The following is a 15,066-nucleotide window of genomic DNA, read 5'->3' as shown; positions in this document are numbered from 1 at the left end:
TCCAGCAGGCCACAAATGTGCATGTGTCTGCTCAAACGGTCAGAAACAGACTCCATGAGGGTGGTATGAGGGCCCGACGTCCACAGGTGGGGGTTGTGCTTACAGCCCAACACCGTGCAGGACGTTCTGCAGTTGCCAGAGAACACCAAGATTGGCAAATTCGCCACTGGCGCCCTGTGCTCTTCACAGATGAAAGCAGGTTCACACTGAGCACGTGACAGAGTCTGGAGACGCCGTGGAGAACGTTCTGCTGCCTGCAACATCCAGCATGACCGGTTTGGCGGTGGGTCAGTCATGGTGTGGGGTGGCATTTCTTTGGGGAGCCGCACAGCCCTCCATGTGCTCGCCAGAGGTAGCCTGACTGCCATTAGGTACCGAGATGAGATCCTCAGACCCCTTGTGAGACCATATGCTGGTGCGGTTGGCCCTGGGTTCCTCCTAATGCAAGACAATGCTAGACTTCATGTTGCTGGAGTGTGTCAGCAGTTCCTGCAAGAGGAAGGCATTGATGCTATGGACTGGCCCGCCCGTTCCCCAGACCTGAATCCAATTGAGCACATCTGGGACATCATGTCTCGCTCCATCCACCAACGCCACGTTGCACCACAGACTGTCCAGGAGTTGGCGGATGCTTTAGTCCAGGTCTGGGAGGAGATCCCTCAGGAGACCATCCGCCACCTCATCAGGAGCATGCCCAGCTGTTGTAGGGAGGTCATACAGGCACGTGGAGGCCACACACACTACTGAGCCTCATTTTGACTTGTTTTAAGGACATTACATCAAAGTTGGATCAGCCTGTAGTGTGGTTTTCCACTTTAATTTTGAGTGTGACTCCAAATCCAGACCTCCATGGGTTGATAAATTTGATTTCCATTGATAATTTTTGTGTGATTTTGTTGTCAGCACATTCAACTATGTAAAGAAAAAAGTATTTAATAAGAATATTTCATTCATTCAGATCTAGGATGTGTTAGTTTAGTGTTCCCTTTATTTTTTTGAGCAGTGTGTATATATATATATATATATATATATATATATATATATATCCTATTGGGCAGACAGGCTTTGTCCTCAGCTCAATACTGCTGTCACTGAGACTTCAGCATTAATTATGGAATGTTTATAGGGAACAAAAGCAGGCTTACAGCTGAGAATAGGTTTTCTTCAATTGTGAGAAGTGTGTGTCTGTGCAAGACAGATACAATGAAAAGAACTGAGCTGTGAGTCTCATCTGCTCTCTTGTCTCCTCCTTTGCTCCTCTCTCATCTTTTCATCTCCTCTCTTTTCTCCCCCTTTCCTCCTCTCTCCTCTTATCTCCTCCTTTCCTTCTCTTTCCTCCTTTCATCTCCTCTTTTCCCCCCTTTCCTTCTCTCTCCTCTTTTCATCTCCTCTCTTTTCTCCCCCTTTCCTCCTCTCTCCTCCTTTCATCTCCTCTCATATCTTCTCCTTTTCTCTTCTCTCCTCCTTTATCTCCTCTGTCCTCTGCTGAAATCAAATCTCAGCTATCTTTGCTCTCACCTGCAAGGAAGAGTATGTCATACTATCACCTAAATACTTTTAATCTAACAAGGCCTTGTTTGACCAGGGCCGACCATGCAGAGCTATGAGAGACTTGTTTCAGCTTTAATGAATACGCCTCCAGCAAAATGTGTTTTCCATGCTAAAATATACAGGAGTAAAACCTTGCTATAACCTCTAGAAAAAGTAAACTTTTGCCAAGAATAACCAAGACATACAGACGATTTAGTGGGTGTATGCCCAAAATCCCTTGGGGCTGTTGTCTTACAGCAGCGTCCTGCAAGGGCCCCTAGTAAAGAACAGGGACATCATCACTCTGTGTTAGTGTGGTGTGACCCAGCCTGAGGCCAGATTAGTTTGGTGAAGAGGAGGGAAAGACAAGAGGATGAACGTCCTTGAATGTCTGACCCTCCCTCTACTTTATTTACTCCCTCCCTTTACCTCTCCAGAGAACCAATAAGAAACAGAGAAGCTGTAGCACATTCCATTACAGTTCTAATGTGTAAATACTCTATAATACAAACATCAGAAGAACAAAGGTTTACAAAGATGACAGGTTTACAACACAGGCTACAGAGATGGGACATCTCTACAGAGATGGGACAAGTCTACATCAACAGTAGATAGACTACTCTACTTGCAACCCAGGGCAGCATCAACACATCTGGTCTGTTTTCTACACATGTACATTGTTATACCCTGCGGCTGTCAGCAGGGCAGTGTCACAATGAGACAGATATTTCGCAGGATGTATAAATGTGAAGCATCCGCTTGGCGTTTCCACTCACTACCAAATATGGTAGTTAGAGGAAGCCCAGTGGCCGGCAGTGGGAGAAGATTGATTTTGGCCAGGATTCTACAAATGCTCTCATTGCTGAAACGTTTTATCTCAATACAGTTTTCTGTTCCCAAAAATAGAATCTGTTACGAACAGAGTGGAATATGTTTTGTAGACTTTAGTAAAAAAATAAATACGTTATTTAGAAGGAGTGCAAAGGCAAATTGAGTTATTGCACACTTCACAGAGTAGGCGTTCCCTAATTGAAATATGCACATGTATGCTAGAATGCGACAATAGGATCTCACTAGCTTGTGTTTGGTTCTGCCCACCTCCTTGCTTGTTCTGCCCACTATGACTGACTTGTTCCACTTTCAAAGGAAAGGCTGTGGTCTATCTTGGTTAAGTTATAAATACCTTTGGCAGTGTACATTAGCTCTTTCCCGTCACTGGGCTGTCAGAGGCCCTGACCCGTCTTCACACAGCAACGCCTCGACAACCAACACACCACCTCCTACACACACGAACACAGGCATGCACACATACGCATACAAACACAGGCACTCACACAGAGTGAATGAATAATGAGTGAGTGATTGTGTTCTTTGGCTCTGGGCTAGGATGGACTAGACGGGATATGATGTCCGTGAATGTGTTTCTTCCTTCGTTGTGTCGTGACTTGACTTTAACATTAATCTGAAGACTGATTTTTGTATAATTAACTAAGTTTCATTGTTACCCGATTTAAGACAAGAGGCAGCGGTCTATGTACTTTTGTAAACAACAGCTGGTGCACGATATCTAAGGAATTCTCAAGTTATTGCTCGCCTGAGGTAGAGTATCTCATGATAAGCTGTAGACTACACTACCTACCTAGAGATTTCATCTATATTCTTTGTAAATGTTTTACATACCACCACAGTCGTAGGCTGGCACTAAGACAGCATTGAATGAGCTGTATTCCGCCATAAGCGAACAAGAAAACGCTCACCCAGAGGCGACACTCCTAGTAGCCGTGGACTTTAATGCAGGGAAACTTAAATCAGTTACCAAATTTATATCAGAATGTTAAATGTGCAACCAGAGGGAACAAAAACTCTAGACCACCTTTACTCCACACAGAGATGAGTACAAAGCTCTCCCTCACCCTCCATTTGGCAAATCTGACCATAATTCTATACTCCCGATTCCTGCTTACAAGAAAAAATGTAAGCAGGAAGCACCAGTAACTAGATAGATTTGAAAAAGTGGTCAGATGAAGCAGAAGCTAAGCTACAGGACTGTTTTGCTAGCAAAGATTGGAATATGTTCCAGGATTCCTCCAATGACATTGAGGAGTTCACCACATCTGTCATCTGTTAAATTTGCCGATGACCCAACAGTGGTAGGCCTGATCACCGACAACAACAAGACAGCCTATAGGGAGGAGGTCAGAGGCCTGGCCGTGTTGTGCCAGGACAACAACCTCTCCCTCAACGTGATCAAGACAAAGGAGATGACTGTGGACAACAGGAAAAAGAGGACAGAGCATGCCCCCTTTCTCATCATAAAATGGTACAAGCACACCATGAGTCGTGAAGCGGGCACAACAAAACCTATTCCCCCTCAGGAGACTGAAAAGATTTGGCATGGGTCCTCAGATCCTCAAAAGGTTCTACAGCCTCACCATTGAGAGCATCCTGACTGGTTGCATCACTGCCTGGTATGGCAACTGCGTGGACCGCAAGGCACTACAGTCTAGGTAGAGATAATGATTTATTTCAGCTTTTATTTCTTTCATCACATTCCCAGTGGGTCAGAAGTTTAATTACCTCAGTTACCTTTAAATTGTTTAACATGGGTCAAACGTTTCGGGTAGCATTCCACAAGCTTCCCACAATATGTTGGGTGAATTTTGGCCCATTCCTCCTGACAGAGCTGGTGTAACTGAGTCAGGTTTGTAGGCCTCCTTGCTCACACACGCTTTTTCAGTTCCGCCCACCAATTTTCTATGGGATTGAGGTCAGGGCTTTGTGATGGCCACTCCAATACCTTGACTTTGTTGTCCTTAAGCCATTTTGCCATAACTTTGGAAGTATGCTTGGGGTCATTGTCCACTTGGAAAACCCATTTGCGACCAAGCTTTAACTTCCTGACAGATGTCTTGAGATGTTGCTTCAATATATCCACATAATTTTCGTACCTCATGATGCCATCTATTTTGTGAGGTGCACCAGTCCCTCACGCAGGAAAGCACCCCCACAACATGATGCTGCCACCGCCGTACTTCACAGTTGGGATGGTGTTCTTCGACTTGCAAGCCTCCCCCTTTTCATCCAAACATAACGATGGTCATTATAGCCAAATAGTTCTATATTTGTTTCATCAGACCAGAGAACATTTCTCCAAACAGTGCGATCTTTGTCCCCATGTGCAGTTGCAAACCGTAGTCAGGCTTTTTTATTGGTGGTTTTGGAGCAGTGACTTCTTGCTGAGCGGCCTTTCAAGTTGTGTCGATATAGGACTCGTTTTACTGTGGATATAGATACTTTTATACCTGTTTCCTCCAGCATCTTCACAAGGTCTTTTGATGTTGTTCTGGGATTGATTTGCACTTTTCGCACCAAAGTACGTTCATCTCTAGGAGACAGAACGCTTCTCCTTCCTGAGCGGTACAACGGCTGCGATGGTCCCATAGTGCTTATACTTGTGTACTATTGTTTGTACAGATGAACGTGGTACCTTCAGGCATTTGTAAATTGCTCCCAAGGATGAACCAGACTTGTGGAGGTCTACAATTTTTTTTCTGAGGTCTTGGCTGATTCCTTTTTCCCCATGAATTCAAGCAAAGAGACACTGAGTTTGAAGGTAGGCCTGAAATACATCCACAGGTACACCTCCAATTGACACAAATGGTGTCAATTAGCCTATCAGAAGATTCTAAAGCCATGACATCATTTTCTGGAATTTTCCAAACTGTTTAAAGGCACAGTCAACTTAGTGTATGTACATTTCTGACCCACTGGAATTGTGATACTGTGAATTATAAATGAAATAATCTGTCTGTAAACAATTGTTGGAAAAATGACTTGTGTCATGCACACAGTAGATGTCCTAACCGACTTGCCAAAACTATTGTTTGTTAACAAGAAATTTGTGGAGTGGTTAAAAAATGAGTTTTAATGGCTCTAACCTAAGTGTATGTAAACTTCTGACTTCAACTGTATATACTACCTCAACTAACCGCACATTGACTCTGTACCGGCACCCCCTGTATATATTGTTATTTTTTGCTGCTGCTCTTGAATTACTTGTTACTTTTATTCTTCTCCATATTTTTTTAAACTGCACTGTTGGTTCGGGGCTCGTAAGTAAGCATTTCACTGTAAGGTGAATACACCTGTTGTATTCGGAGCATGTGACTAATAAAATTTGATTTGATTAGTGGAATGACAACAACATGGATACTTGTTAGAGATGGACAGAGACATAATATTGCCACATTCAGAAACTATTCGCACCTACAATAACCATATACTTGCACACAAACCGCCGCCCGCTTTGAGCAGCTGTATCGATGGTTCCCCAGTGGGGTGATGAGTGTAGCGTAATACGATGGTTTGAGCAGGATGGTCCTACTTAAATTAGCTTTCGAAGATACTTTACTTAGGACTGCTGATCATGCGTACCAGTGATTGTCCGGGATGTGAGTTTATTGTCTCCACCTCATGTTGAGGTTCAAAGTTCAAACCATTTTAAATGCACAGCTGCAGCAACGCCCTTTTCTGGTCTAATGTGTTCACTTCTTAACCCATCCTTTATACCATTTGCTCGAAAGGGGCGGTTCCGGCTCCTTGACCCCACTCCAGGGCGGTGATTACTCACTGCGCAAAGTTATGGAAAACAATTATCTCATATAACTTCTCAAATCATATCCCTCTCTTAAGAGAAATACTTTAATCATTTTTCATATTACATGTACAGCACATAGTATGGAAACTTCATATATGTAGTGGGTATACTTTCCAAGTTACAGTATTTCCTTTGTAACATTTTTAATGACATCACAAAATAACAAACAAAATTACATTAGTGTTCTATAGATCGCCTCTGACAATTCCCCACGTTCTACTTGAAAAATGTTGTTCCAGTATTTGCTTTTGAATGTGTTAGTTTCAGCAGAAAAAGGTCTGAGACAAAGAACATTCCTTTGGTGAATTTGGAGAGGGAAAGCCTGGATCTCCCCCCCTCACCTCTCTGCTAGCGGAGCCCGCTAGCCGGCTGAAGTTCCACAACATACGGTGATCGCTACATAAATAGTCATATTAAACATTCATGAAAATACAAGAGTCTCACATGTATCGAAAGCCTAGAATCTTGCTAATCCAACTGCGTTGTCAGATTTAAAAAAGGATTTACTGCGAAAGAATACGATGCGATTATCTGAGCATAGAACACCATAAAACATTTTTTTTTTACCACCACAGGTGTAACATAATCACAAACTGCATTAAAATAAATTGTTTACCTTTGACAATCTTTGTCTGTTTGCAATTCCAATGCTCATTGTTACACAATGAATGATCTTTTGTTTGATAAGATCCGTTTTTATAGCCTAACACGAAACATTTTGTGAACTACTTGTGTCGTGAATTCCATCTCATTCCATTTTCGACGACACATTCCAGGTAAATAACCCACACAGAACGTGACTTTTCCAGTCATGTTTGGTTTCACTGCAATCAACTGGTTTGTTTGTAACACAATCATACCTGATGGGCCATTTCGCAGGACGTATTGACTGAAAGAAACCGATTTGAAGACAACAAGTCATGACAGCATTGCGCACCAATGATTTGCTCACTGTTTCATTGATTGACTGTCTTTTAACCCAATGACCACTGATCGTCTTGAAATCTAGCTGGGTAGATAGCCAATGAGCTGAGCTAAACGGCAATACGCCATGTTTATGTGTTGCAAGACCAACCCATGTAGTAAGCTCCAGCGTAAAGTGTGTCATTCGCTATTGAAGTTTCATACCGGAAGGAGAAGCACATATCACGCACTGCATTGTTTGGTGAACGCGCAGATTCAGCTGTTTATATATCAATCATTATGGCGACTAAGTCAGGGAAAGCTAAATCTAAGTCTAGATATACAGATGTTCACACAATTTTAGAATAAATTGATTGGGAAGGTGAGACAGAGATTGTTGTAGGACGATTCATTTAGCGATTGTGGAGGAATATTTTTTGAACGAGAGAGGACATCGTTTTGGACTGGTAAGTTCTTATCATGCTAATGCCCTTGTTTGAAATTAATAATATAAAATATTATTTGTGATTTTTTTTTTACATTTTAGAAGCAATATATAAACATGTAATGTCATGAAATGTGAGATGCGTTTCTGCCGCCCCACCCCAACCCACATGAAATAGCCTATTTGAGGCTGTTGAGGAGAGGGCAGGACAACATCAATGGCCAAAGTGAAATGGAGACAGTAGATACAGCTGGTCTGTTGTAATATAATAAAGACGGTAGATCTAGCTGGTCTGTCATAATATAAGAGACAGTGGATCTAGCTGAAATGTCATAATATGAAAGAGACAGTAGATCTAGCAAGTAATAATAATATAATAATATATTCAACCTAATATATTCAACCTTCAACTCTCTATATATATCTGTTTATTATACCTGTTGATACAGGGCTCATATGTGAAACTATTCTAACTGAACATTTTCTTTCACAGTGACACTGACTCTGAATGGGAGTCTTATCCGGTGTCCTGTGTGAATTTAAGTATGCTCTCTCTAATTCTCTCTTTCTCTCTCTCGGAGGACCTGAGCCCTAGGACCATGCGTCAGGACTACCTGGCATGATGACTCCTTGCTGTCCCTAGTCCACCTGGCCTTGCCGCTGTTCCAGTTTCAACTGTTCTACCTGCGGCTATGGAACCCTAAACTGTTCATTTTTACTCTTGAGGTGCTTATCCTGTTGCACCCTCTACAACCACTGTGATCTCCACCCGGCACAGCCAGAAGAGGACTGGCCACCCCTCATAACCTGGTTCCTCTCTTCCTAGGTTTTTGCCTTTCTAGGGAGTTTTTCCTAGCCACCGTGCTTCTACACCTGCATTGCTTGCTGTTTGGGGTTTTAGGCTGGGGCTATATAAATTGATTTGATTTGATAGAGGACTGAGGGTCTTCCAAATATTGAAAGTGTGTAAATAGTTACCCATGTTATTTTGTAAATGTATATATATATATTTTTTAATCAATTTTTTTTTCTCAATTCTTTGGGGGGGGGGGGGGGGGTGTTAGAATACCATGTTGGTATTTTGTATATAGTTATTTGTTTCAAAAATGTATACCACCAATTTGGCCACTTGGGTACATTTGGGCTACTTGTGTGGGACACCTGGGTGACTTCATGATAAATGTCACGTAGCACACTCATTTTGGAAGTGAAACTTTACACAAATACTGTTGCCCAATTATATTTTTCACTGAAATTGTCCCCATCATCCTATCTGAATGTTTGTTATATCTTGTTCATTTTAAAGATGATGATACAAAAATAAAAATAAAAATGTATGGTTTTCTTCATTGTTTTATCTAAACCAGATCTATTGTGTTATATTCTCCTACATTCAATTCACATGTACACAAACGTCAGAGTGTTTCCTTTCAAATGGTATCAAGAATATGCATATCCTTGGTTCTGTTCCTGAGCTACAGGCTGTTAGATTTGGGTATGTCTTCAGGCGGAAATTGCACAAAGTAGGGGGGGAGCTGTAACAGGTTATTAATTTACAACAGGACGTGAGTTGTTAATCCCCACTAGTTCTTTCCTTCCCCCTCTACAGTTAAGAGGGGGTCTGATTGAAATGATTAATTGCAAACCTGATCTGACCTTTTTGGATTCTCATGGTCAGTCATGACAGTTGTCATACCCAGACTGCTGCTTGCTGTTTGTTTCTAGCAGAAGGTTGAGCTGAAGGTTAAACAATATCTTCATTGTTATGCAGAATGTGTGTGTGTGTGTGTGTGTGTTATGTACTTGCAAGTGTGTGAGTGTGTTTGTGTTATGTAGCAAGCTTATGGCTACAGCAGAGCTCTCAAAGGCCAGAGATTGTGTGCGTGTGTGCATGCGTGCGTGTGTGTGTGTATGTGTGTGTGTGTGTGTGTATGTATGTATTTGTGGGCTTGTCTGACAGGATGCTTTTGTTGACACAGTCACCCAAGGCGAAGAAGGGGGGTGCGGAAGAGTAAGGAGAGTCAAATCGCATCTGATCTTTCTCATCAGAGAGAATGACTGAAGGAGAGAGAGGGGGATGGAGGAGGGTGTGTATAGTTGGTTTGCAGGCCCTGTAGACTTCTCAGTAGTTCTATGCTGTGTGTCCGTCCAGTCATGAAGGATTCTCGCCAGAATGTAGAGGTCAGCTTCTAGCAACTCATCTTTGAAAAAGTCCACTATACATACAATGCTGTCAGTCAATGGCAAAGATAACTTGGGATAGAACTTGTTACGGGCTCCTCCCATCGCTTTGTCTGAGGTCATTGATTGGCTTTCTCTCTTTGTGGAACTTATTGGAAGCTGATCGTCTGGTTGTCGCCGGTAACAAAGTGTTCTCTGGATTTCAAAGATCGTCAACTGCATTCTGGGTACGTCAACACATTTCTTGGCTAGGGCTCCACTACAACCTAAAGAGAGAGATAGATGCAGTGATGGGTAATATAGGATCAAAGTATTATAATCACATGAATAAACAGCCTTGGCACCGGAGAGGGTAAACCAGGTGATCGTGTTGTCACGGTAACCTATACACTGTTACTGACTAATGGACATTACGTTAGACCTGGGGGCAGGACTAATTGGTGGATCAATAATCCACAAATGACCAATGAGGTGCTGAGTCCCAGGAGAGCCCATCCAGCCCTGGTGTGTGTTTGTGATGTGTGATCTCTATGTGGGGTTTACACCCAAACAGTGTCTACAGAGACACATAGAGATCAGTAAGCAGCAGAAACCTGGCCTGTCTGGGAGACTGTTTAGCCCTGAGGTTGGGTCAGGTTTAGAAGAACATTGTTTAGTGGAATCTGTATTGTGAACACACCCACTCTCACATCACACACACACACACACACACACACACACACACACACACACACACACACACACACACACACACACACACACACACACACACACACACAAATAGTCCAATACAGCAGGACAGGGGAGAAAAGGAATCAAAGAAGCGAAAATAACAAAACAGAATGAAAGGGAAACACAACACACATAACTTTTTATCTCCCTAGACTCTTCCTCTCTTTCCACAATGTGTGTGTGTGTGTGTGTGTGTGTGTCAGATCCCAACTCCTCTCAGCCTCAGCTCGTACAGCTGCACAGCTACCCCCTGTGGTCTTTGGAGTTATTTTCCTACAATATCATGTTAAGATTGTCCCCTTTACATACACACACAGGGGCGTCATGCACTCCAAACATCAGAGGGGGTACAATGTACGTGAGGATGGCTGGGGGTTGGTCCGGAGAGGGGCTAGGTCCCTTGTTGGGAAGTTGGATAATTCTGCATTTCTCAAACACCTGAAACAGCTTTTGGAGCTTCTGGAATCTAAAGCCACAATCATTATCCTTAATGTGTTTATTTTTCTGGATATCTAAGCATTCCTCTTGAGCTGTCTGTATCCTCCTGACTGGTGGTTCTTTTTTTAAACATTTCTAGCGCAGGCGTTCCGCTAGCGGAACCCCTCGACAACATTCCGCTGAAAAGGCAGCGTGCCAACATATTTTTTAAATATGTAACTTTCACACATTAACAAGTCCAATACAGCAAATGAAAGAGAAACGTCTTGGTAATCTACCCATCGTGTCAGATTTCAAAAAGGTTTACAGCGAAAGAACAACATATGATTATGTTAGGTCAGCAGAACTTAATATTTGGTACAGAAATCTTTGTTTGCAATGATCAGAGATCGTTTCCTGTAGTTCTTGACCAGGTTTGCACACACTGCAGCAGGGTTTTTGGCCCACTCCTCCATACAGACCTTCTCCAGATCCTTCAGGTTTCGGGGCTGTCGCTGGGCAATATGGACTTTCAGCTCCCTCCAAAGATTTTAAATTGTGTTCAGGTCTGGAGACTGGCTAGGCCACTCAATCCTTAGTTGCCCTGGCTGTGTGTTTTGGGTCGTTGTCATGCTGGAAGACCCAGCCACGACCCATCTTCAATGCTCTTTCTGAGGGAAGGAGGTTGTTGGCCAAGATCTCGCGATACATGGCCCCATCCATCCTCCCCTCAATACGGTGCAGTCGTCCTGTACCCTTTGCAGAAAAGCATCCCCAAAGAATGATGTTTCCACCTCCAAGCTTCACAGTTAGGATGGTGTTCTTAGGGTTGTACTCATCTATCTTCTTCCTCCAAACACGGCGAGTGGAGTTTAGACCAAAAGGCTCTATTTTTGTCTCATCAGACCACATGACCTTCTCCCATTCCTCCTCTGGATCATCCAGATGGTCATTGGCAAACTTCAGATGGGCCTGGACATGGGCTGGCTTGAGCAGGGGACCTTGCGTGCGCTGCAGGATTTTAATCCATGACGGCGTAGTGTGTTACTAATGGTTTTCTTTGAGACTGTGGTCCCAGCTCTCTTCAGGTCATCGACCAGGTCCTGCCGTGTAGTTCTGGGCTGATCCCTCACCTTCCTCATGATCATTGATGCCCCACGAGGTGAAATCTTGCATGGAGCCCCAGACCGAGGGTGATTGACCGTCATCTTGAACTTCTTCCATTTTCTATATAATTGCACCAACAGTTGTTGACTTCTCACCAAGCTGCTTGCCTATTGTCCTGTAGCCCATCCCAGCCTTGTGCAGGTCTACAATTTTATCCCTGATGTCCTTACACAGCTCCCTGGTCTTGGCCATTGTGGAGAGGTAGGAGTCTGTTTGATTTAGTGTGTGGACAGGTGTCTTTTATACAGGTAACGAGTTCAAACAGGTGCAGTTAATACAGGTAATGAGTGGAGAACAGGAGGGATTCTTAAATAAAAACTAACAGGTCTGTCACAGCCGGAATTCTTACTGGTTGGTAGGTGATCAAATACTTATGTCATGCAATAAAATGCAAATTAATTACTTAAAAATCATACAATGTGATTTTCTGTATTTTTGTTTTAGATTCCGTCTCTCACAGTTGAACTGTACCTATGATAAAAATGACAGACCTCTACATGCTTGGTAAGTAGGAAAACCTGCAAAATCAGCAGTGTATCAAATACTTGTTCTCCCCACTGTATGTGCATGCATGTATGACACATTTTTAAAACACATGCTGAAGGCAGAGCTTCAATCAGCTGTCTCCCCCTATTTCCAGAGTCAATCATACCCCCGAAACAAACAAACAAACACACACACACAGGCATGCTTACACACACACAAACCTCTCCACACATACAGTACCAGATAGCTGTGAATGATTTCACAACTCTGATTCCTCCACATTCCTCCTTTATGTCCTCCTTCCCCGCCTGTCACACAGCCAATGACGACTGACAGACACCAGGCAGAGAGAGATCGGGTAAGGAAGACAAAGTGCTTGGTTCTGAAATAAATCCTTTAACTTGTAATCCTAGACTAGAAAATCACTGAACCATAACAAGTTCATTATTATCATTAGATTGACTGTGAAGCTCAAGGCCATTCTACAACTTCTCACTTTCCTAATCTTTTCTCACTTCACTGATACTTTTTCACCAGGCAGGAAAGCAGAGGGGGAGAGAGAGAGAGAGAGTGGAGGAGAAGGAGAAGATGGAGAGAGAGGGAAGGGGTAGAGATGAAGAGCTGAATGTGTGTGTGTGTGCGTCTCACCTGTACATGGCTTCAAACAAATCATCAACTTTGACACCAAATGCCTTCTCATACTGGTTACTGCCTTCCCTGGGGAGAAACAATCACACATACGGAGTTAGAATCTGAATAAACAATCACATCTCTTTTTTTAATAATACAGGACATGTCCAAACATGTTCTCCTTGGTGAACACAACTCGGGTGAGAGGACTCACCTCACAGCATCAATCAGGTAGTGCCAGCAGAGGTAGATAGTCTTGGAGCTGTAGTGGATGGACCGGGTCAGATACAGCTTCTCAGTACCGCTCAGGCTGGCCCTGATTACCTGCACTACCTCCTCTAGAGACAGGGGGCGCCGTGACGAGGCCAGCAGATCAAATAAACCCATCTCACACACTGTAAACAGGGTCTGGGGGAGAGGACAGGGTAAAACACACAACCATCAAACAGTGCCCGAGAATGGGACTTGAATCCTATGTGGGTGTATCTATGTGTGTTACCTTGGAGACCAGGAAGCCTTCCATATTGTCCAGAATCTTCTATGTGTAGGCAGCAGCTGTAGCAGCATTAGTAGTACCAGCCGCCAGCTCCATTGAAAAACTCTTCCCCGGTCCCTCAGCCGTAGCCTCACTAGACACCACTGGTTGACTAACATACGTTTGTGCCTGTCGCTGTATGAGACTGTCAGTGTTAATGCGTGGCCTCCTGTTGTCAAGAGATCCTGTATGAGTTGATCCCAAGTCAATCCTGGTACTGCTACTACTGCTAGTGGAACAGCCGAGAGCTCTCGTGAGTGTGTGGTAGTACAGCCGACTGAGGGAGTAATGTTAGCGACCACTGCTATCTCAGTCTCAGCGAGAGCAGCAGGGTTTAATCAAACAGCCCATAGGTCTTGTGCTTGTGTGTGTTAGATTGCAGACCTAGTCAAAGCAGAATGGTATAATCAGATTACAGTTTATAGCCGGGGGCTCATACCTCAATTACACACACTCTAATAACTACACACACACACATACTCACCTCATACTGTTTCAGAATAGCAATATACTGGGGCCTACTTGAACACTAACAATACACTTACCACCTTACTATAATTACACACAAAACCTCATCTCAGTCTGTAATGAAACACCAAATGAGTTAGAATAATTAAATGTATATTTAGAAGGAATGATGTAGTAGGCTACTAGGATGGGCTTTTTTTTTTACTGTTCAGAGTTCTCCCATTGTTCCCTGCACTGGGTTAAAAAAAATATTCACATTTATCTATAGGCCTATGCCAACAGTGTTCAACAATGCCTAATTAATCATAACCATTACAGATAACTCTTAATTCTTAAAATTGCCCCATATACACTGTGTACAAAACATTAGGAACACCTTCCTAATATTGCGTTCCACCCTCTTTTGCCCTCAGAACAGGCTCAATTCATCGGGGTATGGACTCTACAAGGTATCGAAAGCATTCCACAAGGATGCTGGCCCATGCTGACTCTAATGATTCCCACAGTTGTGCCAATTTGGCTGGATGTCTTTAGGGTGGTGGACCATTCTTGATACATATGGAAAACTGCAGTGTGAAAAACCCAGCAGAGTTGCAGTTCTTGACACACTCAAAACAGTGCACCTGGCACCAACTACTATACCCCATTCAAAGGCACTTAAATATTTTGTCTTGCCCATTCTCTCTCTGAATTGCACACATACACAATCCATGTCTCAAGACTTAAAAAGCAGGATTTAAACCTCCTCCCCTTCATCTACACTGATTGAAGGTGACATCAGTAAGGGATTAAGCTTTCACCTGGTCAGTCTGTCGTGGAAAGAGCAGGTGTTCCTAATGTTTTGTCGAGTCAGTCAATAAAAAGCAAGCACCATTTCAGATGAATTTATCTAACCCGTAATATCAACTGGTTATA

The 15,066-nt window shown here is 43.1% G+C and overlaps 1 protein-coding gene across 1 annotated transcript; it reads right to left on the bottom strand.

The window, feature by feature from the left end:
- Positions 1-9,007: 9,007 nt before the first annotated feature.
- Positions 9,008-13,671, bottom strand: LOC110502086 (acetylserotonin O-methyltransferase-like). The gene is made up of 5 exons (XM_021579969.2): positions 13,648-13,671; positions 13,363-13,556; positions 13,167-13,235; positions 10,260-10,272; positions 9,008-10,106 (listed from the first exon to the last, which is right to left on the bottom strand). Exons 1-5 carry the CDS (start codon positions 13,669-13,671, stop codon positions 9,210-9,212), a joined length of 1,197 nt encoding a protein of 398 aa, XP_021435644.2. The 3' UTR covers positions 9,008-9,209.
- Between the last annotated feature and the right edge of the window lie 1,395 nt (positions 13,672-15,066).

This window comes from Oncorhynchus mykiss, chromosome 22 (genome assembly GCF_013265735.2).
Source record: "Oncorhynchus mykiss isolate Arlee chromosome 22, USDA_OmykA_1.1, whole genome shotgun sequence".
NCBI classification, from domain to species: Eukaryota; Metazoa; Chordata; class Actinopteri; order Salmoniformes; family Salmonidae; genus Oncorhynchus; species Oncorhynchus mykiss.
This window is presented reverse-complemented; position numbering and strand designations above follow the sequence as displayed.